We start from the raw sequence: 26,153 nt of genomic DNA on the forward strand, positions 1-26,153 counted from the left end.
GTTAGTTTCGCTTCTAGTTCTCGTCCACTGTGGCCGGATGCCCAATACTCACCCCACGGTCACGTCGAATATGTTGCTGCCCACCGAACTGGACACGGCCATGTCGCCGAATCCCTTGCGTGCCACAATCACCGAGGTAATCAAGTCCGGAATGGAGGTGCCCGCCGCCAGGAAGGTCAGACCCATGACCTATCGGGGAGGAGAGAACAGAGGGTAGAGGGTTAATCAGCAGAAGGTACACTATTCATACGCATTAAGCTTTTCGTACACTATAATGAATCACACGAATCATGGCTAGGGTTTTCCTAGTTATATTTCTAAAAATAAAATCAGGATAAATGTTTTTGTATTTTTCTGGGAATAAAATTGCTCTGCCAATTGCTTAAATTTTGATTATTTGAAGGCACCAAGTTAAATGTATGGTGATTATATTCTTTGGTGATTGTACCTCGGGCGGAATGCGCGCCGTGTCGCCGGCCACGTTGGCCCACCAGACCATCAGGTAGGAGAAGGCCGCTATCCACACGATGGAGCCAATGAAGGTGACCGGAAAGAAGCGCTTGCCGCGCGGCGTCCGCGTGTCGGGCAGTGTAAGCCACATGGGCACCAGGAGCGGGGCCACCAGGACGTAGGTGAGCCGCTTCCGCGCCGTGTCCGGCCAGGCCATGCTCAGTGGTTCCGGCTCATCCTCGATTTCGGGTGCCTTTTGGTCAAGGCAAAGGGAGAGATTGGCGATTAGCGACTTGGACCGAACTCGACTGAAGTCTGTTAGTATTTAGTATTAGCCGTAGTATATGGGTATATATATATATATTTATATTTATAATATTCAATATGTACGAGTAATACGGAATTTGTTGTATAAAATATATAGTAAAAATGTGGGTGGGAGTGTAGTTGTAGTAGTGAGTGATTCGAGCGAAACTCGGTGGCGTTTGATTGATATTTCGACGTCGGGTTCTGAGGTGAAATGCGTTCTGAGCCATGTTTACAGATGGTCATGAGTCGGTTACGGGGTAACAGCTTTTGTCATAGTACAAATTTTGCTTCGCTTTCGGGCTTGCAATTAGATACGAAACGATGTTGTTTGACTTAGTTTGATTAAGTTTGGTTTGTTTGGGTTCTTATTTCACTGGGTGGACAGGCGTTTAGAGCTTGCTTGGCGGTATCTAAGTGGGTTCGGTGTCGGTTCGATCGAGATACTTAGTGTGGTAGTACGAGTGTGGTAAGTTCAAGGGGTGCACTTACTTTCTAGCGGGTCTACAATTAGGTTACGATACTGATACTTGTGCTCAGAGAGATGGTAAGACTTAAAACGTGCAGAGTTCTACCAGCATCGCAAGTACAGTGGTACTACAGTGGTGCATTGGTACAGTGGACATGCTCAAGTTAGACTTGCAAGTGCAACAACACACAGGCACAGGTCTACAAGGTCGATCAATGGTGAACAAAAGTAGAAAGTAAAACTGGTTAAAAGAAGTGTCTAGAGGTCTAGGTTTCATATCACTAAGACTAATGCTACTCGAAATATACTTGTGTGTTTTTCACAAAAGCAACAATGTGTGTTTTTTTGTTTTAGTGGGTGATGATACTCAGAAGCTTTGCAAATGCATCAACTAAGTGGAAATTTAACTGCGGTCTACACCTCACGCTCCTGGCCAGTAACTCAAGTTTCCCAGCTGTTCCCAACTGTTCCCAGTGTATTTTACTCTGTTTTATAAACTGATTGATATGGGTTAGTCATTGACCACCCTGCGGTTTTTGAACCTGACATTCTGGGCATTCAGAATTAATCATCACTCAACAAGAGCTGATTTCATTTACGATTTCTATACATAGAATGGACGGACTTATCGGTGAAACGATATAAATAAAACTATTTGACATATAAAAAAATGAGTCAATAATGTTTTAGGCTGTTTCCCAAATACCTAAATATTTTTTAACAAATTCTGAATACGACTGTGCTTATCCCCGATTTTTTCTCAAGAGGCCACTGCCAAGGAGCTTTTGTGTACGACTCGCGTGCAATTGTCAGATATTTTCTTTGTTATTGAGTAGAAAAAAAAAACATTTTCGTTTACTATAAATTTGTTGCAAAAAATATAAAAGTAAAGATTGTATGCAATATATAGAAGAGCGAAGTTAGATAGATATAGAGAGAGATAGATAAGAGAGATCAATAAAAATTGTTTATGAAACTAACTTTGATGCTAAATTTGCGTGTCTGAATTTTGACCCTCTGCTCAATCCAGCTAGGACGTCGACCACTCAACGATGGCTTTAGTTGATTGTTCAAGATATTTTTATAAATTTATATGACAAGTTTTTGGGAGAAGAGTACACATTTATAAGTATATATAGCGATTTTCAAACATAAGGTTTTGGACCAAGTCCAGGGCCAAGTCCATAGAATCAGATCAGTTATGGAAATAAAACTTTGATTAAAACTTAGGCTGTTAGAAAAGTAGAAGACTTTTTTGGGGGAGTAGACAGATAGATAGTTTTGGAAAGAAGGCTGTTCACAATGTTTAGTAGAAGTGTGGGTATTCGGGAATTACGTAACAAACACATACGGATCGGGAAAGAGTGGAAACACAAACACAATTTGCTGGTCGTGGGTAACACTGTGTTGTATATTTTTTGTAAGGATATTCTTTTACTTTCTTCAAGACCAGAAGCCCAACTCGGAAAATTCGGTTTAAGCGGCCTTTGCGGCCAGCCATGTTGTTGTCTAATTGTGAGTCGAATTCAAATGAGGTCGCAGTAATTGAGGCGAGTCAGCACCTCAGAATTTTGTTTGTTTGCTTTGTGATCTTTGCATAAATCAAATGAAAAGAATGTAATTAATAACCGACTAGGAAGCGGGATGCTTAACGGCAAGCCGAAGTCGAAACACCCTTGCAGATGGAGTTGTACTTTTGAAATTAGGTTAGGCTGTAAAGGATGCTGCGGTTATTGCTGATTTGGTCACTCTGTGCAGAATAACCAAATTTACTGCTTCATCGTGTACAACCAACATAGAGCTGAGTTTACACGTTGAATCAGCTACATGTTTAAAATTTGATCGTATCGAACATGCATGCACCGTGTAACCTCAGCTTCAAGACAGACTAGGATACAATTGCTCCTCGAACGGATGACGGAACTTGGTGACCCTCTGCTAGAGGTAGGGTATATTGTGCCCGCAATGAGCATCCGGAATGCAATGCTACTAAGGCTGCTGCTTTTGCTGATGGGGGGCCAAAGCCAAGTGCTTGCGCCTATGCATAAAAATGTTCGCGTTAACAAAATGCCAGCGATTACAATATGCGAGTTACGATATGCGGGCACACACGCTGTGTGGGTGGGTGTGGTGATCGGTGGTTTTTGGGCGCAGCTACTTTGCATTGAAATAATGACTACATCGCGCATTAGTGAATTATGAATGGAAATTATAATATGCAAGGCACTGTAACGACTTTGGTACTCATCGGTTATTGTTATTTGTTGGGTATTACTGTTGATGTTTTTGTGGATGGTTCAACGCTAGGTACGATAAACGAAATTAGGTAAAGACACAAAGCAAATGAGTTCCAAATGGGTCATACGGTATAAGAGTATGCAAAAATTTCACTATTCCGAATTAGCTCTTCTTAATCTGGGCAAGACAAAACACACACAGAGATATAGATAGATAGATAGTTCGATAGAAATGGATGGAGGGTGGTAAGATGGGGGCATGAAGATACTCCGAAAGTAAGGGAGATAAACATACACAAACAGAACGAAAGAAAGTTGAGAGGCGGACAGGAGGAAAGTTGAGGCGTGTATGTAGTGTGTGTGTGTGTGGTGTGGGTGTGTGCGGTAGAGAAGTGTGTGTGTGTGTGTGGTGGGGATGGGTGGGTTGAACAGTTGTATGGAAAAGAATCGAGGCACAAATCGTTGATTAGTTTAAGTAAAGGTAAGGTTAAAGGAGGAAATAAAAATCCATAAAAAGTCACACATAAACGTTGCATAAACACACTGACAGATCTTTTTGGTTTTTTGATTATTTTCGCTTGTCGGGCCTACACACTTAGGAATTTCACATTTTCGAACCGGAAACGATCAAGGGAACACATAAGAAAGAATTGGGAAAGAGTATACATCAAAACATATATTTAGGTGGGGATTAAAAAACACACCATGGTTCAGTTTAGAATCAGTTCAAACGTTGCATCAATCAGTTAACCAATCAGTTGCTCAATCAATCAATCGATTAGCAATGTAAAGGAATCATGCCAACAGCTAGAATTGGAAAATGGTGTGTACATATATTTTTGTAGGTCGCTTGAACTGGTCGCTAAACTCTGTCTGGAAATATAATTAACGCTTCGAATTGATAAGAGTCCGATTTAAAACAATTAAGTTTACGATATTGACCTATGATATTCGATAATATGCTTTAAAAGGGATTTTACTCTTTTACCGCGAACGTTTTTAAAGTTCCGCCTATTTTCCAAATTACGATATTCAGATGTCCGATTTATAATAACTTATCCGATTTGTTGCTTGTATGAAGAATGCAGCGCATTTTGTGTGACACAATCAATCAGTTTGTAACGAAAGCACAAGGAAACCGAAAACTCAAATCAAATCAATGGTTATTCGAAACGAAAAGACATGCCTAAGGAAAATCATGAGCATCATATCATTAGCACATCGTACGGATTACAATGGGGCCGAAACGGAAATGGTCATGGGGCACTTACCGAGTCGAGGGTGGTGTCGATGTTCCCATTGGGACGATCGGCGAGCGTGGTCTCCTTGAGGTTGATCTTGACGTGGTTGGCCGCCGAGGTGGTGGCACCACCGCGCTGTGGTTTGGTGGCATCCAGCAACACCTTCAGCGAGGCGATGGCGTGCAGCTGCGTCGCCTTCTCGTCCACTTTGCCTGGAACATCATCTTTGTCATTGTAATTGTGTGTGGTTTTTTTTTTGCGGGTGTTTCGATAAATAATGCAGTGTTTTTGTTTATTGTTTATTGTTTGTTGGTACACAAAACACGAGTGAGGTGTTGGTGGTGTTGGTGTGTGGCGAGTAGCGAGTAGCGGTGTTGTCGTTGTAGTATTTGGTTGTTGTGTGTGCGGTTACGGTATTCGGTATTCGGAATTCGGTATTCGATATTCGATATTCGGTTTTTTGTTGGCACACAACGAATTGAGTTTTGAACGCAAAATCCAAGTGTTTATTTTTATTTGATATATTTTTTTTGGTTTGGTATTTTTATTTTTGCGAAAAATCAAAAGAAAAAAAGAAGAAAAAGAAAGAATAAAATTGCATCGATTAAAATCAGAAATAAACGAATTAACCCAGTTACGAGTTTCATTTTCAGATTTAGTTTCTTTCTTAGATCATTTAATTTACAATCAAATTCACTCATTTAGGGGGTTGGATTGGATCGTTCATATACGCAAATATATGTCTATATGTATATTGAAAATATTTTATACAAAATGTTGATGTCAGTTGCGAGACAGCATTTGGAGGTTGCTTGAGTAAGTTATTTAGCTAGGGGGTACAGTCTAGTCTATAGAGTAGAGTACGGGGTATGACAGAGTAGAGCGGAAGAGAGCGGGGAGAGCAGAGAGCGGAGAGCGGACAGCAGAGGGGAGGGGTTCGTAAGCTGACTAGAACTATGACTAGGACTATAAGTAACTAGGATCTATACTAGAAAACACTACTAATATTTACCGTGTCAGATTCTCATGGGTTTTTGGTCTAACTTTTGTCTCTGAATCAATCCGATTCGATCTATTGAGTGTGAACTTGTGTTTTGCACTAGGAGCTGATTAAATATTCAAGATTTTGATCTGTTTTTCGATGATGCTTGGGGATCGGACGGGGTGTTCTGATGGGTATCAATTCAATTCATTTCAGTTCATTTCGATTCGATTCAATTCGGTTTTTTGTTGTCAATGCGGCGTGAAGTTCTCTTTTTTGGAATTTACACTTTCTCAGGGGACCATCTGACTAAATGGCTACATTCGAAAGACCCCTTTTTCTAGCATTTCTTTATATACATATACATATGTGTGTATATATGTTCACGATTCCGTCTGACTTACGACTAAGCTTAGCTTACTTATCTATGGGTCGTATGTATGTGTCGCGGTGGATGAATTCTTAAGGGGACTCTTAAAAGTATCGCTATGACTATCTTTGGTTTTAATACAGACCTAGAGAAGAACATGCTCATACTGATAACTGAGCAAAAGCATGTCTAACTAGTTCGCGATGGGACTTGCGATTTGGGTTGCTCTTAACTGAACTGGTAATTAACCGAAGTGGCAGGGCCATTATACAGATCTATCGAGATCATTGCCATCGGAGGTTGGAAAATGATGATTTCCGCCCGTCTCTGCCGGATTTCCACCGAATGCAGGCCCAAAAACACAATTCCCATGCCACGAGCATATCGAGCCGAAAGAAACACACATATAAACAATATATGACGAACATTCCAGTGACAAAAAGCGATCCGACCTATGCAAAAACAACCTGAAACAAGCTCGACTAGTCGCACATGCAGTCGCAGCTCGCTAATAGTTTAAATAGTTTTCTATCTACTCGGGTGTGGAGTGTGGATGGGTGTATAGTATTAAATATGTACTATATGGTATGAGTCTGAGTCTGAATCTGAGCCCCTAGTCCAAGTCGAAGCCGATTTTGAGCTGCTTTGCTGCGAGCCAATTGCACTAGTTGCTAACCAATTACAATTTCAATTACAATTACGATAATGATTACATTTAACACATACAACACTAAAAACGCATAGTTAATATATGTACAGTATAAATTGTTTTGTTTTTGTCACGCGTCAAACTCAACTCAATCCAGCATTCAATGGCATAGGTACTCGAACTATGGCATATATTAAACCTGCAATGTATCTTTGTATCTGCAGTGAATTTATCTAGTAAGTATGCCATTGAACTGCGCGAACAAACTCTAGGAATTTGCAACTATAAGTTCTCTATGCTAGATATATAACGCATATGTATATATATATATAGGTATATTGATATAAATGTAACTCCAAACTGACATTGAACAACATAAAATATTTTCGTTATTTTGGTTTCTTTTTTCTTGTTTGTTTTTCTGCTTTTATTGTTTTATATTTTGGTTTTCTTGTTTGCAACAAAATGAAAAACAAAGCCGAACGTAAGTAAGTAGCGTATTCGTGAAGCAATTGCAACTGAAGGCAAAGGATTAAACCCTTGTGGCCCGATCTAATAATCTTAAACTAAGATCCGCATTAGCTTCCAACTGACTGAATCATCCGATCAATTTAAATGGGGAATTTTCGAATTGAAAACTCAGCTGTCAGTAAACAATGAGTTAATATATTCCAGACAATTTAATTGCATTAATTAGTTTAGCTCCTGCAAGCAATGTGTTAATATACTATGTATTTGCCCATCTACTACAAAGTTCTGTCTAAATGTATTTAGTAAACATCTCTTGATTTGAAACCAAATTGTTGTATCTGTGGCTTTAAAGACCCTGTAATAAATTAGCACATATCTAATGGTTGAGGTAGGCCCACTTGGAGCTACACGAATTCTAACACTTGGCACCTGCGAGCCTTGGCGAACACGCCCCTGAGCTGCCTCATTTCGATTCGATTCGATTCGTTTAGTTTTCTGTGGGCCATTGCCGTGGCAACGACACTGACGACGCCTTTCCTACATATTCATGGTATTTTCAGTAGCCACACTCGATCCGCACCAAAATCAATGGTGGAAAGTGGTGCCGGTTCGATTGGAAACTTTTCAGAACTGCAGAATCTATTCAATGGTGGGGCAGTAACAATATCGCGATGACCTTTTCTCTTCCTGCCCCACCCGAAATCAAAGGGTTAGTGCTGTCAATTGCGCCGCCTTCCTATTTTTCCCCTATTTTTATTATTCTTCTTGTTTCTTGCTTTTGGTGCTAATTCTAGTCGACGGAACGTCTGGGCCTGGCGTGCTAATTAGGTAAGTGGCTCCAAGGTCGCCATTAAAAAAGTGAACCAAAGCCAACGAAAGCCAAAACCAAATTGAAAGAAAAACAAAACAAACCGAACCGAACTGAAAGGCAACAACGCAACGCAAATGTGAAATGGAAGTACGAGTGGAAATCGGAGCATAGACATAGATATAGATATAGATACAGATATAGATACAGATATAGATACAGAAACAGAAACAGTAATTGGGTAGAGCAGCAGAAGTGGAAGGATGAGCGAAAGTAACTTCTGGCTGGCAAGTCAAACATCCAATTAGAAGGAATACTGAATTTACACAGAATTTTAGGGTAACCCGAACACAAAACGGGAAACTGAATTTATAACAATTTTTACTTTAGAACAGATATAGATAACAGGTACAGGTAGTAAGTATATATAGTATAGTATATAGTATAGAGTAGAGTTCTGGATGTTATTGCATTTGTATTTATCTTATTTTGGATGTAAGCGTGGCGGATTTGGAATGCACTGAGCCACAAATTGTAAATGGAGATTCATTGTTTAATTTGATCTATCGGAAACATATACAAATTTAATCATAGAAAAGCTATGAAACATTTTTTTTATCGTTACATTTATTCAAAGGTTTTCATGACTATGAATATGACTTTAAGGGAAACTTACAAGAATATTACTCATACGCCATGTATAACAGCTCTCAAATTCATTGCTTAAGTGCGATGGTATTTACGAAGGCATCATAATGAATATAAGTTAAGAGTATTCTATTCAAAAATGTATTTCTTTTTGATTTGTACAATTTGCTTATCAGTGCTGGAGTGGCTTCGGAATCGGGATTGTGGTTGGGGAGCTCTGGGTGGTTAATGGTAAGCCGGGTATCGGGGTACTTCGTTATGGGGACTTTTAGTAGCATTCTTTTTTTTTTTGGTTCTTTGCATTTTTTTGGCATTTGGCTTGACTTGTGCAAAACACACTGTGGCAACTCAACGAACTTACCATCGTGTAGTGGATCTATCGTGTGTATCATTAGCTGTAACAGGCCGTGGCGGAACTTGGCACCGGTCTGAGTACTACCCGAGGTGCCGCCCCCGCCGCTGCTATTACCTGTGGCGCCCGCATTGCTCGATCCGGGCGGACCCGAGCGGGTTTCGCTGGCCGCCCGCGATGTTACGGAGCCGCCCGGCTGGGTGGCCATCGATGTTTCCGAGGAGTTGGCCGCATTACCCTGCAGGTGAAGGAACGGAGAGAACGGTGGGTGGCATGGGTTTGCGGTTACGGTATCGGTTTCGGTATCGGGTTTATCGGGTAACGGTTACGGTTTCGGATTGGGTTTTTTTTTTTTGGTTTTTTGTTTTTGATTCGGTTGAGTTTTTCGAGTTGTGGTATTTTTCGAGAGAGCGGTGTAATGTTTAGTTATTTTATGGTAAGCATATTTCGAGAAAAAGGTGAAAAGAAGAAGAAGAAAAGTTTATTATTGCAATTTGTATAAATTTACAGTTGAGTGTAGCTTTTGGTTTCTTTTTCTATTGTCGCATGTATCTGTAGCTGTTGTTGTACTTGTTCTTGTTGGTGGTGTTGGTTTTGGTATTGGTGTTCTTGTTGTTGTAGTTGTTTGTGTGGCTTACGAACTAATCGAATCGGTAAGTGCAAGTTGGGAGCCAATATCTGAACAGAACTCAGGAAACATCAACTGATAATGTGAACGAAATAAGGAACTCAAGGTATGTCGAAACGGAAAATGGAAGGTAAAACAAACAATCGTTTACCACAACATCCAACAAAATACGTTACGATATACGGACCACTTGCGATCAAACTGTGCAGCTGATCTATGGAGTATAGTACAGTCTGAGGATTATATATCAGAGAGATCGACGACAGTCAGAAACTTGGGTTCGATTGGCTGTTTGACATACTGTCAAAAGTGGATGTTGAACAGTACAAAATATATAGAGTTTCTGAATGTTTTTGTGCAACAAAATAAACATATCATATCGATCGGTGCGGAAAACACTTTCATTATTTACAGAAGGAAAGTAGGTGCTATGGATCGATCTTGGAAGTATTCGGAAGAGACCCCAAAGACCTTGGGCTCTTTACAGAGGTGAAACACATGAGTCGTATATTACAAAATCAAAATGATAAGTTCGAAGATGAGGAAACAAAATACGTATAGATGAACACTTTTCGTTTTTGGTCGTTGGAAATTTTTTCTGTTTGTCTGTTGCAACAGTTTGGTTGGGTTTTATACATACAAGCTTTATATGACTTTCTTTTTGTTTTTCATATTTTTTTTTCAGTTGCTTTTGTAAAACAAAATGTACACATATTGTTGTATTTTTTTTTATATCTGTATTGATATTTGTCAAAGCGCAGTGGGAAGTTTTGTTGTATTTCATTTTGCCTTCACTATAATCAAAAAGAAACAGATAAAACACAAAAACATTTGGAATAACTTTGTCGGAGAACTGAAACCGAAAAATACTTTCAATTGATGCGAATTAATAGTTGGCACATTAGCGAAGGAAGCGCAGGCAGATGAGGGGTATAAATTTGATTTTAGATCGAAATCGGTGGGTCTAACTAATGCAATGCAAGGCAGGCACTAAACGTATAGCTACGAATATCTAAAACGTGTACTGAATGAGGCGGTAGGTGACTAATGGGTACTCTAATGAATGAATGGAAACGAAACGATATGATAATTGGCCTGCTTATACTATATAGTATATACTATGTAGTGGTGTAAATGAGTCCGATCGCAGAACGAGTCTTTCGTAACAACTCCCATTCATAAGTCGACTGGACTGAAGCTGCTGCTGAAACTGGAACTGAAAGTGAAGCAGGTGTAGGGCAAATCAAGTTCAGACCCCTCACCATCACCACCATCACCACCAACAACACCACCATCTCGTCGACTTAACAAGTGGCTCGTGCCCAGGTGAACTACCCCAGTGCGGCTGATTATAATGCTAATTAATGCCCAGTCATGTTGTTGATCGGCCGAAGTAGCCTCTAGCTAATGGTCTGGGTTTTCTGACCAATCACACTCATTCACAATTCAAACTAATCGCAACCACTGACGCAAATTTTGAATACACCTGTGAAATGAGTTGAATATCTCACAAGTTTTCATGCCCAAGAGAAAGAACTCTCTCCTCGGGGATTATTCACCTTGAACCTGTTCCAAGATGCGGGCTGTCAGATCGCACAGATTGATTTCGACAGTGCAATTAGACGCAATTAATGACAGACTATCTATATTAGCTGCAGTCGTGTATGAAATCACCCCAAAAGTATTTTATAATATCGAAAATTCATCACCGTTCGGAGACAAAGACGAGGGGCAATTTACCTTACCAAAGCGCTTAAATCACATAATGAATTATTTAAGTCCAGCATGAATCACACTACGTAACTGCAAAAAAAAACTCAAGATCAAGACTCAGCTCGAAATTTCGCCTGTCAACCTGAGTGGCTAACCAAATGATCTAAGAGATGCAAATCCGCAAGACAAACAACACGCTCAAATTGTCACTCAACCTGTTTGCACATTATAATGTAATTCGATTTCAACTACGAGTGGATATCTCGGAAGAGAAATCAAAATCGGCATCGAAATCGGAAGAAGTTGGCAACCAGCCAGGGTGACCCCCAAAGCCAGTTCCAAGAAATGGCGCAAATATTCCTGGGATCCACTTGTGACGTAGCGGCCATTTGTTTACGCTCCACTAGTGGAATGATAAAGCGTTATCCGACTGATAACCGGCTCAAAGGCCCCACGACGATGCACTCACTTGGGCACCCGAGAGCTTAAGTCTGAGCCCGACTTCGGATCTTGGCAGTTCGATTGCGGTCGGTGCTGTAATCCGAGGGTTTATATATAGCGCGATGAGGCGCGCGTCGTCATTTAGTCACGAAGCCTTAACCAAGCCGCATCGGAGCGCGAATAGATCGAAGCCTAGCCACCATGTTTCAGAAAAGGATTATCGAGCTGATCACGGTGCTGGTGTATTGGGTGATCATCACGCCCACCACCTACAAGTACTGCACGCAAAACGGAATAATCAGGATGAGCTTCGACACCCTGGTGGGCACTGTGGGCGACCACTGCACCCTGGCCCTCTGCCTGATGATCGGATACGTCGTCTTCTACCGCATCATCATCTTCATTTACATGAAGTTGAAGGTCTGTGACATTCGGATGTGGGATGAACTGCAGCGTGCCAAGGAGGATCCGGAGGCGCATCTGGACAAGAAGTCCTACTACCAGCCCGTCTCCACCGAGAACATCGATGTCGTGGACTCTGGCAAGAAGAAGAACAAACCAACGACCCCGAAAATGATAAGGACCATCAGCAATCCGCTGCTCATCGAAAGCGATCTGGCGCGCATTCACATCAAGCACGAAACGCGGCCTTTGGAAAGTGCCACCCTACCCAGGCTGCAGCAGGCAATGGTCCACCCTAGTCCGAGTCCCAGCTTGAGGAGCGCACCACCAGTGCCCCAAATGCAGAAAAGTGCCACTCTACCGAATCAGCACAGCAAAGGTGTGATCATGTCTCCCAAAGTTCTGATACCCAGAACTCAACAGGTGTAGACAGCGAGTGATTAGTGCTTAAAAGTGTGCTCATGATTGCGATTACCAGTCTTAGTTTCTGTGAAATTCTGAGCTCAACTTAAGAGGACTACGTCCGCATCCAAGTATTAGCTACTGCCCAAAGATCGATAATCGAAATAAACCCGAAATTAGTCAATCATCACATTCCAGTGTACTCGTTCGCGCGAGCTAAATTAATAGTTTAGTTAGTGAATATATTTATTACTAGACGTAAGGCAGCTATTGTTATCCATGCGTAAATATGCGTGAGTTTATTAAAGATAAATAAATTAAATGCATCTCTTGTAAAACAAAATCTCAGTTTTTTTTGTGGGAAATAGGGCACGAAAAAAAGGTATGTTTGAAATTATAAGACTATTGGTGATTTGGATAATTGAGGCGTGATGAGCTTTAGCAGGATTTTATCATAAATCCTATCCATTAATGCTGTAGCAATATGAATATAAACCGAACATTAGTAAAACCCACTACCAAGTTTATAATTTCTTACATAAATTAGTTGGAAATAATAATATTATTGAAAGAACCCTTTTTTGAGAGGACCACAACTTAGTTCGAGACTAAAAGACTCATACAAGATATTAGCCTGCAACTGTGTATGAAACGGTGTGCACATGAGTTGTGTTATACAGAGCAAGAAGCATTGGCAACGTTCTAAATAAAGGTGTTCTACGCATGCGCACAGATCTCGTTCTCCTCCCACCCTCAATCCGTCTCACTCGCTCTCGCGCAGCATGCAGCGGCCTGGGTTCGAGTCCCGGCTGAAGTCTAAGATCAACAACAAGATCAAGTTCAAATTCAAGCAGTGTGTGCAAGGTTTCTTTCTGGGATTCACTCGCATGCAGAGTACTCTTCGGGTCGTGTCAGGAGTGTATGCCCCGTGTCGATGTGTCTGTGGGTGTGTGTGAGTGAGTGGGCGTGTTCGGTGGGTGTGGGTGTGGGTGTGGATTTACACAAGTCGAAAGACGCATAGCAAATCAAACGGTTGGCTAACAAATGGAATCGAAGCTAAGTACTAAAAAGGAAATTAGAAGTATAACTAGTGAGTAGAATTAAGATTACTTCGATAGCATGAAAGAATAGTTTAATAATAAGAGTAATGATAAAAGTTAGTAGAACTCGGAGGTGCAACGCGGCCGGATATAACCAGTTAGCCAAGTTCTTTTCAATATCGTAAACACAAAGCACTTTGTAAACTAGCTTTTGTAGGAAAGATCTATGCATTGATTGCAGCCATATTTTCAGAATTGCTTTCAGCCTGTTGGATAGGCAGTCAAATCAGTTTCGTATTCTTCCAGAAACCGGTAGAACTGAAATTTATTTCAGATACGTGATCTCAGTATTCAATTTATTCTGGAGGATCTAAAATGTTCAGTTGCAAATATAATTCCAACCGGTTAAGTTGTACCTTCTCAATGGGTATTTTTAATTAGACACTCCCCGTGGGACCGATAAACCGGTTTTGAGCAGGAAAAACCTTAAAGATGGGTCTAGAAATGCCATATAGGTGAGTAGACCGATTTCGAGCTGTAATGAAACTTATAGTGGGTCAAGGCGATGAACGGAGATCGCTCTCATTCAGTATTTCCTGGACCTGATTTCGAATCGCTGGTGAAATTTGAGTGGAATTGGGAGATCCACTCTGAGTGACTGTCGTGCCGTTCAATGCCACAGCCGCAGATACATCTTAGTCACAGACGTTTCTTCGATGATTGCAACAACGATGGCCCTTAGTCATAACGACTTAGCACCTGCTAACTGGTTAAAGTCCGGCACGCGCCAAATGCTCGCATGAAACTGAGATCGAGATTGAGATAGGGGATGGGGATACGGATACGGATGGATGGGTGGATTAATAGGTGGGAAAAACATACACAAAACGAAAATCAAAAACGAAATTTCGTTCCTGGCAAAGGATCTTTGTTTTCGTTTTAACTTTGATTCTTTTCTTTATTCATTTGGCACACAAAATTTTGGCTTTCAATTTCGCTTTCTCTTTTACGATCTTCTTGATTTACGTTTTTTGTAATGGTTTTTTTTCTCTTGGAATTTATTGCGATTTTAAAAATTTTCTGCTTTCGTTTTCAATTAAGAATTATTCGAGATAGAGAGAGAGAGATTTGTTGGAACTTTTGGTTTGATTTGATTTGAATTGATTGATTGATTTGATCTGAATTTGATTTGTTGCAAAAAAACTTCCCAACTACTTACTGCTGGCATAAGTTGATCTGTACTTCTGACGCGAGTCACCTTGTTTTTGGTAATCATCTTCTTGACGCACGTCTCCACCTGGACGTTCCACTTCATGAAGGCCACGTAGCCGATGTAGATGGTGAACAGGATGAGGGCCTCCCACCAGAAGATGCGGTTGTCCCGGAAGAAGTAGATCAGCACCAGCAAACTGATGCTGTAGAACGAGCAGTCGCGGAACAAAGGCCACCAGGTGAGCGACAGGACCGTCTTGGAGAAGAGCGCGCACATCCCGATCACAAACAGGATGTTGAACACGGCGGAGCCAACGATCGTACCAATGCCCACATCATCGAACGACACGAAAACGCCAATCACACTGGTGAAGAGCTCGGGGGCACTGCCACCCGCCGCCATAAACGTCGCGCCGGCCACATCGTCCGTGATGCCGAGCTTTTCAATGATTACGTCAAGGGAAGGCACGAAGAATTCATCGCAGACAATGGCCAGCGCCACAAACATATAGATCACCCCAATGATGTGCAGGATGACAGCGCCGTTCTCAAGCTGTTCTTTCGTGAATAGATCTTTTGGGAATAGTGGCGTTTTCGTGGTGGTCGAGTTATCGTTGTGCGTGTCTGCAAGAACATAGGCGAACAAATGGATTAGACCTTGAATTGAAAAGTACTTTGGTTAAGTCCTTGCTTTTGCTATACTTTCATTGTTGTTCAAGAAACATTTTCATTTTATTCTCGAAAACAACAATTGAAAGAGATAATTGAATCAAAGAAATTCCAATGAATTGATAAAAATGAATCTGCGGAGAACCATGCAACGGTCTTGAATAATGTGTGGATTTCTGGTTTCAACTGTAATTAAATCACAATAAAATAAATTAAATCAGTTGTGATTGCTGGAAATCTCTCTCTGGGGGGAAAGTGAATAAAAATAGTTGGGCTGGTAATGTTTTTTCGAGGAATTTTCCATCGCGGGGTTATGCAAAATAATCCGTTAGCTACTGCTGATGAATTTATATGAATAATAATGTGTGGTTTGAAACTGTGGCTTCAAATCAAACTAATAAATATTTTGTTCACGATTCTGTGATTATTAAAAGCTATGCGACTGACGAATTTGTCATTTTGTCGTCTGCCATTCTGACCTTTTCGATTGCTACCTGTCTATATAGTAAGTATCTCTATCTGCTATTCGATCTAGCCATCCCCAATTAGACATCCTCAATTAAGTGGCTCGACCTTTTGGAAAACGCTGGCAAAAGTCCCTTGTCGCATGCGGCGCCTTTGGTGTGCGATTTTCATGGCAATTATTTGCAAATTATGCAGCGCGTTTTGCAACAATTAACAAATTGCACTTATTCGCCGCCGACTTCAGCAATCCAACTTGCTCACTCTGATGATGATGATGATGTTGATGTTGATGGTAAATGTTTGCAATGTAAATGTTTAACAATCATTTGCACTGTGAGCAATCATTTTGGCGCGTGTGCCAAGTAAATAATTAACGCGACTTTAATCGCTCGTGGACTGATCACAGCTCCACTGATTCATGTCATTCACATAGTTCTAATAAGTCAGTGTCGGTATCTGTGTGTGGCTGCCACCAAAAGAGACATAAATCATCTTGGGATTTGTATCTTGAATCTTACTTAGTAGTAAACCCATTCAAGGTTTTTCAGAGGGAAAGGGTTACAATGTCACAATGAACTATGTTAATAATGATATCTTAAATATTAGCAGACAATTATTTAGATATCTTGAGAACTTTTAAGTATTTCATTCATTTACATTTATTTGTAAGGATTTATATAATTAAATATATTTTTACGCCAGAGAACCCTATTTCCTACGCCTCTGATGTAGAGTCGGGATTGACTCACTTTGTTTTCAGTTCGAGAAGACAGATTGAACGGTTAGACGGACAGCAAAGAAATTTGCTCTATAACCGGTTTCAGACAGACAGATAGTCGGCAATTTGCATGCAGTTAACGGGCCCCACCGCACCACACCCACTCGACCCACCCACTTTCTGTGGGGGCGGTGGGCGGCACAACATCGAGCGTGAGCCACAAGTGAATGATTCTTATGAATCACTGGGCAAATGCTTAATGAGTGACGACGGTGTCTCTCGAATCTGATTTAATTCAATCGCCTGCGAAAAGGGTTGCGAACTTTTGGTAGCTTGTATATACATATGTACTTATGTATGTACATATATGTGGGTGGCTTTGGCCCACTCTTAACACCCGATTTGAAGTGGTTGCCCTGCATATCGAACTGGAACATCGGGACACTCGAAACATATAAATGAGCAGACTTTCTGATGGGTTACTCATGCAGTTATGAGTTGGTCAATGGGCTTGAGGCACTGCGAAAGCTATTGAGACCAATTGAAATCGGCAGAAATTGGCTCAGAAATGCAGAAATATGTACACAAATACCTAATATAGCTACGTGTCATTAAAGAAGTTACCTCACTGATTGTATAGTAATTAAGTAAGAAGATAAGCTAAAAAAAATTCTCGTACGTGATGCAGAGTGAATCTTTTCGGTGAGTTTGTGATAAATGTTTATCTTATCTGCCAGAAAAAGTACAATTGAATTAATTAAGTGCTGTTCAAACATTGCCCTATTAAAATGGTATTTATTATTAGTAAAAAAATATGTCATTATCCTATCTCTTAAAAATTAATCAGAAATATAAATGTAATTCTATAAATAGATTAAAGAAAATAAAACTAACTCAAATTACTGTTGTAACTTTAAATTGGCATTGTGACGCTTTGTAAAGATATCATGCCATTAAAAATGAATCAGAATTATGAAAATACCAATACCCTGGAGTTGTAATTCTAAAAATGGATTGAAAAAATAAAACTATCTCTAATTACTGTTGGTTAATTATAAAAAAATGCCTGTACCCTACAGATGTTCAGAAATCTTGAATAAATAATTAAAGACATTTGCAAAACAATGATTACGCCATCGAATCATTATATATAAATGAAAATATTCCATCTATGGAGCCAACACGAGCCCCTCGAAGTTGAGCTGGTCATCAAATTGTTATTGGTTCACTTGCTGAAGGTAACAAAATAATGACTATTAAATATTATTTATTATTTATTGTATCTGATTGTTTATTGTCCATGTGGGCGTCTGCCTCTCAGGCTGCCTGCTCGCCACATAAAATACTTCATCAGGGGGGCGAAGGGAAACCAGTTCCGAGTGCCGCAAATGAAATGCCACAATTTTACTAAGCGATTGCAGTGGTCGTGAGCTCAGAAAGCACCAGACTTCAGACGGTAGAGATGGCATCGTGACCAATCTCGAAAGTAATTAGCATTCGAAATGAAACAAGTTTTAATTCTACTGCCTGCACATTCAATCGTAGAAGTGGTAATCACGTTAGAAAAGTTTTTTATTTTTATCACACCATTTGAAGACTACATTTGATGATGTCATTCAACAGCTGAGCTCGAGTTAAGTCAAAACAAAGAAATATTCTCGAGTTTTGTTTACACATCCGATAAGAAAAGTTTAAGAAGATAAACATATATTCAAATGGGCTAAAAGTTTGAAGTTTGCAAATTGAAGCCATAGAAATGAAATTTATTGAGCATCTTGCTTTAAAGTTGGCTTAAAGGATTCCTTATAGCAGTTACTTTATGCTAACCTAAGGCTTCTTAGTGCAGTAACTCTACTGCTGGAACCTCACGACCCCATCCACATGTGGGATTCGAGCCCACTAACACACACTCACAGCGGATACGTGATATGCGTCATGCGAACGAGACGCGTTGTTTACGGAGCACCCGAAGTCGTAACCAGAGAACAAAGCCACATCAGAATGCTCTGCGGCTGTCGCCGCACTCGCAGTGCGAATTAGCAATCAGTTCGCGAGTGGGAACCGATCCATTCAGATGGCAGCCGCAGCAGTCCAAAGTTTCGGCCAGGAGGAGCTCTTCGTCAGCCGGGCCACAATCCAGTTGCAGTTGCCCCAGGGCGGAGCCAGTTCGCCCATCTTCGAGTGGCGCACACAGGTGGCCACGCCCACGCCAGCGGCTGATCCCGCCCACGAGGAGAAGTGCATTAGAGGGCACCAGAGCACGGAAGCTGCCACGCCCAAGAGCAATATCTACACGCCCCCGCGAATCCTGGGCACGGAGGCGAAACGCAAGAACCTGCCCCAAACGTTGAGCAACTTCTTCGAGGCGGAGCGCTACTCCAGCGCCTGGAATCGCGTGACCAAGTAGGCTGCTCTTCCAGTCCCAATCCGAGTTCCAATCCCGAAAACCAACCGAAGGGAGGCCTAATCGATTAACCCATTAAGTGGCAAGAGCTGCAGGATAGTGAAATTCCATTCCGTTGCCAAAAATTCCAATTCATGCCCCAAAATTGCTTACCCGATTCGGGAGCGGGAGTGGGAGGATAGAAATGGCCGCCCAGGGCTGAACCAACTATGTATATAAGCATCCCATGAATATTTATGTGCCACCCTCTTGTACCCTGATAATGCAATAAAAGTATTATTTGATAGATAAAGCGGAATTCTCTGAGCAATGTCGCCCTCCCAAGGGGTTAAACTTCATTAGGGTCCGATAAGCAGGGGCCCAAATGACTTTGGGACTTGGTGGCGGATTTTCAGCTTTCTGCTACGTCATCAGTGTGCATAAATCACGGCTGAACAAACGCACGAAAATTACAGGGAGTCAAAGAAAAATCGCACGCCTGGCCGGAAGTTCATTATGGTAGCTCAAAGCGGAAGTGCCAGCTACACACAAACACACTCTCGAACTAAGAAAACTGGTGTCCGCGCGCGTTTTCACGCTCTTTGACCCGCGGAAAAGCGGGCACCTGCCGTGAAAGCACCTGCTAATTTATCAGAGAGACAGCGCCCTGTGGCACGGGCCAAAAACGCTCCGCCGAGAGCGGCCAGAGTTTCAAGGTGGCTGGCGAATCGATTAGCCAGCCAAACAGCCAAGCAGCTAAACAGCCAAAATCAGAGCAAGCCAAACGTGCAATGCACATGCAAGCCATCGCCAGCGGCAAGAGCTGAGCCACACTGCGAGAAAATATCATTTGGATTAGTCACCACTGCGATAACAGCTGCTATTTGTTGTCATTTATGTGGCAGTAAACCCCAAGAGAATAGCCTTATTATTAGGATGTGAATCATTTTTAAAACTCAATCATCCTATTAAATTCATTATTTGTATAATTGTATACTCTGATAACGATACGATGACAATGGATTGTTCTTAAATAAAATCAATGAAAGGTGTGCATATATTTTCAAGGAACCTACAACTGGGTCGTGTTTTTCTTTCAGTGCATGCAGGGTTGTCAAGTGGCTGTTGAATCAATGCAGGCTGAGAGAAGAGCCTCGTTCGTCCTGGCGCAGTGTGCCCAATACGCGGAGCGGGTGGAGGGGATTCTGATGTGAATGTGGATGTGATGTGGATGGGGGCTGAAGCTCTTAAGGATTGCCATAGAAGGTTTATCACGGCTATGAGCAGCTGTCAATGAAGGTTGCTCGGTGGCGTTTCTTGCCACCTTCAAAAGTTACGGCGAGGCGGCCATAACTTGGCACAGTTTCGGGCCCAAAGCAAACACACATACACATGCACGTACAGATACAGATAGGGATACACACCTACACACATGAGGGGCCATGTTTTAGCTAATCAAAAGCGGCTCTATCCCCAGGGCAAACCCGATGTGGACCAAGCCCAAAGTGCCAACATTATAATGCTATGTGCTTGACCCAATTTCGCAGAGAGCTAGACCCCCGAAAATCGGACTGGGAAACCTTTAATTTAATGGGAAATGTTTCTTAAACTAATTTTCACATTTATGAATTTATAGCAATTGCTTAAGTTTGTCGACGCTATAACATTAAAAAATCTTATGAGCAACTTCGTATTCTCCGCTTGTTACGACAAGTAGGTACTTGAAAGTTAAGAACCATTAAAAGCATGTGTTGAATATAAGCTTGGGTTATTAACTTTGGAGAATCCCATGAAAAACCCATATACATATAAAAAAGGTATTCCAGAAAGTTAACGTATAATTTGATGAGTCAACAAAGGTTTTTCTTTGATCCAAATAGTTATTAAAAACAATTGGGGCTTGCACACTTTGTGTATTTAATTACGACTGAACTAAACCCATTTATCCATTATTCTTTTCTATTAAAAGGGTAATAAATCAGCGTATCTTTGTGATTTTCCTATAAATTTACAAGTCAACTATTGACAATAATAAATAACACCAAATTTTTGAATCAGAAAACATTAATAAATAGCTTTCTTGACTAATCTTATTTGTAGGAGACATAATCTTTTTAGTGATATTCACTAGCCACCGATTCATATCTTTTACTAATTTGCGAATAATTTGTTTTCAGGCAGTTAAAACTAGTCATAAATATCTTGAAGTCGTTTCACCTTGCGATTTTAACATAATGAAAACAAACAAAATTCGAGATCAACTATGTGTTTTCATAGTATTCGAGAAAGATTTGCTTACGCAGTTCGCTGTGAATGACACTCGATACCGTTGTGCGAGATTGCATTTGCTAACCGGTTTCTAAGACTAAGACTTCGACCACAAAACCCCGGATGGCATGAATCATGCGCGATAAGGGCGATTCATTGATATCCAAGTGGCAGTACGTGATTCATTCGTGACTTGGATCCAAGGCGGGATACCCAATCCTGTGGGTTTAGCTCACCTGAGCTGACTCAGTTGCAGCTGGGACTGAAACGAATGCCGAATCAGAGCCGCCAGACAGGAGGGGGCAATTAGTGGCCACAAGGATGTTAAGAACACTGGCCATGGGTGGCGCTTGTGGCTGAAGGGGGGATATGTCAATAATTAAAAAGGCGGCCAAATGTTGTCATTTCAGCTAGGACCGAAAAGCACAGCGAAAGCACAGCGACACAGAAAAATACACAGTAGTGGAAAAAAAAAAACGAAATGGCTTGGAGGCAGGAAGGAAACAAACTTCCTGCCACCCACACTAGCGCGTTTTTGTGCTTCAGCTGGTTGGGTTTTTCATCGTCTCTCTCGTGGCTTTTAGCATGCAACTCACACGTCCTTGCCAGGACGCTATTGTTGATGTTGCTGTTGCTGCTGTTGTTGGCATTTTGATTTATCGATTTAAATTTCTGTGTTTAAGGCGCTGTGCGTGCTCGTTCTGCTGCCTTCAATTTCGTGGCTTCTAGTCTCGGACTTTTCCGCTGCCGCCATTTCGTTTTCGTTTTTCGTGGGTTTTCCAGCTTTTCTGCTTTTCTTCTTCCGTTTGTGTTTCTGTTACTGTCTCTGTATTTTTGTATTTCTCAATCATTTTTCAAAATGTTTGCCTACACTCGAACACAAACAAGCGCACACACAGCCGCAAAAAGTTAAACCAAGTTTTTGGCCGCCTGCCGTTTAGGTCGAGGTCTTTACTTAACTTTATATTCTCCTTCCTTTTGCTTGTTTTTTATTTCCTTTTTTTTCAGGGTCTGCCCCGAGCCACCCACTCACCCACTCACCCACACACCCACAAAACGCCGACGTTGAGAGCCTGAAACGTCGTTAACAGCCACGTTTGCGTGTGCTGGCTCAAGCACTCACACACACAAACACACACACACACAACCTCGCGCACTAGCTCACATACTTATACTATATTTCACCCAAGAGTGTGTGTATTTTTGTTGTTATTATACGGAGAGCGCGCTCGCAATTTGGGTCGATGGTAAAATAGAAAAGCCAAAAGCAAGGCAAATACACACACACACACACCCATACACACTGTCAGGAATTTCTATATGTACGTATATATAAATATATATATATATACATATAAAATTTCGAACAAAGGTCGCTGAAGAGAAGACCAGTGCACATTTATATAGCGGTAAGTACATACGTACATATAAATAAACGTACATATATGTATGTATGTATGTATGTGCGAGGGTGACCTGAGTTATGTGCCCGCTCTGTCTGCATTATTTTTCACTGTGTGTGTGTGTGTGTGTCCTCCGCCGCTTTTTTCGTGGACTTTTTCCCGCTAGTTTCATGTTAATTGCTCGTGGCCCGTCGCTTGTTCCAGCAATCTGCGTTAATTTTAAAGCCTGATTTACACACAACAAACGCTGTACTGAATGTAGTTGCACTTGTACTTGCGCAATTGCAGATTGCAGTTTTTTAATTCGCAGGACACGTCCCGCCTTCGAGTTGTTTTGTGTGTCACGAGTGCTCCGATTTGGTGGGTTTATTTGCTTGTGCGGATGGTGGGCAACTGGAACGGAATTAAATGGAATGGGTGGCCCAAAAGGCAAACAAAGCGCTGGATTGGATGGGATTTACCGCGTTGGCTTATCAAGGCTTGACATCATCAACATCCATACCCATCCGGAGATTTGCCCGTTGACATTGTGCCCTCCCCGTTTTATTTAAACAAAGGAGTCAACTCTAGTCGATCACAGCCTTTTTGGCCCCCCAAAACTTTTCCAGCAGCGGCAGCCACTTTGTGACAGGACTTGGCTCGGTTGAGTCATTAAAATGAGAAATGGCTCCGGGCTCCGTGTGCAATGTTGGGTTTAATTGTTGGCCAAAATGTGACTGCGCCGCTTACGGGAGCAGAAACACAGTCGCAGAGGACAGGCTGGCTGAATCAGGGGCATAAGGTATAAAGGTTGCTGGGGCGCAAAAGGTTGCAAAGGTGCAAAACGTGGAGGCAAGAGCAGCAGCTTGACTTTCGCTGATGTGGCGCAGCAAGCTATATATATAGTATATATATTCACATATGTGAATGTTTGCTGGGCGCACATTAACACGCTCTGGGGCGCATACAGAAAAAATATATATTTCATCGTCCAACTGCAGACAGTTGTTCCATTATGTTTATTTGCAGTCGCTTATGCTGCGGCCAGGATAATTTATGTTCGCCATATTACGTATACGCAGCGTATACGAGTTTTGCGGAAATTACTGTGGTTCTTTCGCCTCAGTGGCGGGCACTTCATGCATTGCGTTACGTATACGGGATGTAAGCATATAAATATCGCTCATACGCAGTGTGGTTGCAAAATAATTGCCATAGATCCGAACACCATCAACATCTTACTTCTTGTTTGCAATGCCAAAGGAAAGTTTTTGCAAATATCAAGAGAACTAACCTAACAAACATTTTGTTGTTAAAGTAAGAAAGCTTTGTGAATGCCCGAATGTGCTTCGTTGTATATGTTAATTCTTACAATTTTTCAAATTGCGTATGTGGGCGAAACAAATATGTACCTGCATTCCCATTAAACATTTGTCTGATTCCGTGCCTTGAACTTTTACCCGCTATCATTTCTCAGCACTCACACTCGATTCCAAGTCATCGATGCCCCATGCAAGGCAAATTCAATTTGTCTTCGCTGAAAAGTTTGATGCTGGGATACGCCCAGCTGAAAACTTCTCGCCCCCGAAATTGAAAGCCTCATTTAAATACGAATGCCATTAGTCAAGCAGCACCCACACACTCACGCGCGGATGCAAAATTCCACATATGCGCAAAAATGACTTGGGATGGGATTAAGTCCAGAGTGGGAAGGAGACTCACCATTGATACCACGTTGATTGGCCGCATTATCCTCGTCGGAGCCGGGCACTGCATTGGAATTGAGCTCCGGATCCTGTTCCTGGTCCTCCTCCAGGCCGAACATCTGCTCCCCGGACTGGAAGGGGTACATGATCTCGGCCTCGTCCTCGCCGGACGTTTGGGATGGAGCGCCCACTCCGCCCAGGACATCGTTGTGGTTCTGGTTCTGATTTGGGCTGTTGCTGTTGCCGCTGCTGCCACCGAAGTGCTGCTTGGCCGACTTGGGCTTGGCGGCATCTCCGAGGCCCAATCCCTGGGTGGTTAGGCAGAGCAGCAGGATGCTGTAGATCGGCAGGCGGAGGCAGCGGCGACTTCTGCAGCGGCTGCGGCTACTTGGGTGGAGCAACTGCTCCGCGGAGGCACCACGAGATGATGTTGCAGATGCTGCAGATGTTGCTGGTAGCGCTGCTGTTCTGCTTCTTGTCTTTGCTTTCGTTATTGTTGTTGCTGATATTGTTTTTAATGTTAATAATACTAAGCGCTTGAAAATATTTACACACTCGTCCAGTATCGTAGCTTGGTGTTGCTTGTTCATTGCCAGGTCAAAGGGGGCGTGGCCTCGTAGGCGCCCCCTCCGCCGGCGACTGTTGAAGTCTATCGTTGTGCTGCTGCTGCGGCTGCGGCCTGCGGACAACATGTCGTCGCTGTGGCACCAAGTGTTGCTGCTGTTGCGGCTTGCTGTTGCTGCTGTTGCAGTTGTTGCAGTTGTTGCTGCTGCTGCTGCTGTTGCTGTTGCAGTTGCTGCTGCTAAGGCTCCATGATCTTTAGCTGCGGCTTTCCGAAGCAGCTCCTGGACCGCTGCTCCACCCACTGCTGCTGTTGCGATTGCTGGTTGCTGCCTCTGCTGTTGCTGTTTGCTGCATGTTGTTGGCTGCAACATTGGACCCGTTGGATTAATGTTGTTGGTTGGTTACTTGTTTTATCGGCTTGTTTGGTTTGTTGGCTTGGTGTTATGTCGTTTCACTTGCAAAACCGTTTGTTGTCGTTGTACGCTTTTGATTAGACTGAGTTTAGGTTACAGTTTCTCGCTTGCTGTCAGATCTAAGCGATTCATTTGTATCACACAACTTTATATATACACTATACATAAATAACAATTAACACGGAACGGAGAGAGCGGAGAAATTGGGAGCGGGCGCGGCTACTGTTGCGGATGCGGATTCAGGTTGCTGTTTCCGCTGGTGTTGCTGCTACATCCGCTGCTGGCGAGGCTAACAGGAGCCTCGGCATTTCCATTTCCACGGGGCGCGCTATTCCCCTAGATTTTCACACACCCCCGCCTCTTGTGGTATTTTTCACGCCACCTTTTTTCAGGCTTTTCCGTTTCACTTCACGGATCCCTCACGGCTACTGTGCCACTGCTGCTGCTGCTACTGCGCTCGCTGCTACTGCTGCTGCTGCTGCTGCTGCTATTCCTGGCCATTTGTCTGAGGCTTTTCCGCTTTTCCGACGCGGTCTGCCCCTGTGTGCGTGCCCGAGTGTGGAAAAGTTTCCCTGAGTGGCCGCTGCGAAAGCTGGAGCTGAATCTCGGTATCGGTAGCAGTGTCGGTCTGCAGCTGGACTACATCACGCTGCGCACTCTGCTGGCGTTGTGAGCGCTGGCTGCCTGAGCCTCTTTTCGAGCCTGGCCAGGAGGTGGGCTGGAAAACCGACAGCCAACGACGGCCGAGGACCGACCAGGATGCG

The 26,153-nt window shown here is 42.3% G+C and overlaps 3 protein-coding genes across 6 annotated transcripts in view; 2 read left to right on the plus strand and 1 right to left on the minus strand.

The window, feature by feature from the left end:
* The window catches only part of LOC6731663 (sodium/potassium/calcium exchanger Nckx30C), a 31,567-nt gene extending 6,215 nt beyond the window's left edge, over nucleotides 1–25,352 (minus strand). Inside the window, exons 1-7 of one of the 4 annotated variants that reach the window (XM_016178577.3) lie at nucleotides 24,429–25,352; nucleotides 14,868–15,445; nucleotides 8,993–9,221; nucleotides 4,734–4,927; nucleotides 2,207–2,281; nucleotides 449–703; nucleotides 53–189 (exon numbers count right to left, since the gene is read on the minus strand). In XM_016178577.3, the coding sequence (XP_016024355.1) occupies nucleotides 53–189; nucleotides 449–703; nucleotides 2,207–2,281; nucleotides 4,734–4,927; nucleotides 8,993–9,221; nucleotides 14,868–15,445; nucleotides 24,429–25,347 (2,387 nt within the window). In that variant the 5' untranslated portion in view covers nucleotides 25,348–25,352. Of the gene's footprint in view, nucleotides 1–52; nucleotides 190–448; nucleotides 704–2,206; nucleotides 2,282–4,733; nucleotides 4,928–8,992; nucleotides 9,222–14,828; nucleotides 15,446–24,428 lie in introns of all 4 variants that reach the window. The other 3 variants (XM_016178575.3, XM_016178569.3, XM_016178567.3) reach the window with 3 other exon arrangements.
* Nucleotides 11,821–12,899, plus strand: LOC27206548. The gene has a single exon (XM_016179870.3). The coding sequence runs from the start codon at nucleotides 11,967–11,969 to the stop codon at nucleotides 12,594–12,596; it is 630 nt and encodes a 209-aa protein (XP_016024357.1). The 5' UTR covers nucleotides 11,821–11,966; the 3' UTR covers nucleotides 12,597–12,899.
* Nucleotides 18,703–19,375, plus strand: LOC6731665. Its single transcript, XM_002078769.4, has one exon. It carries the CDS (start codon nucleotides 18,748–18,750, stop codon nucleotides 19,078–19,080), a length of 333 nt encoding a protein of 110 aa, XP_002078805.1. The 5' UTR covers nucleotides 18,703–18,747; the 3' UTR covers nucleotides 19,081–19,375.
* Nucleotides 25,353–26,153: the final 801 nt, after the last annotated feature.

The sequence above is a fragment of the Drosophila simulans genome, chromosome 2L (assembly GCF_016746395.2).
Source record: "Drosophila simulans strain w501 chromosome 2L, Prin_Dsim_3.1, whole genome shotgun sequence".
NCBI lineage: Eukaryota > Metazoa > Arthropoda > Insecta > Diptera > Drosophilidae > Drosophila > Drosophila simulans.

Coding starts and splice junctions, on each gene's coding strand:
- LOC27206548 (XM_016179870.3), top strand. CDS start 11,967: ATGTTTCAGAAAAGGATTATCGAGCTGATCACGGTGCTGGTGTATTGG.
- LOC6731665 (XM_002078769.4), top strand. CDS start 18,748: ATGGCAGCCGCAGCAGTCCAAAGTTTCGGCCAGGAGGAGCTCTTCGTC.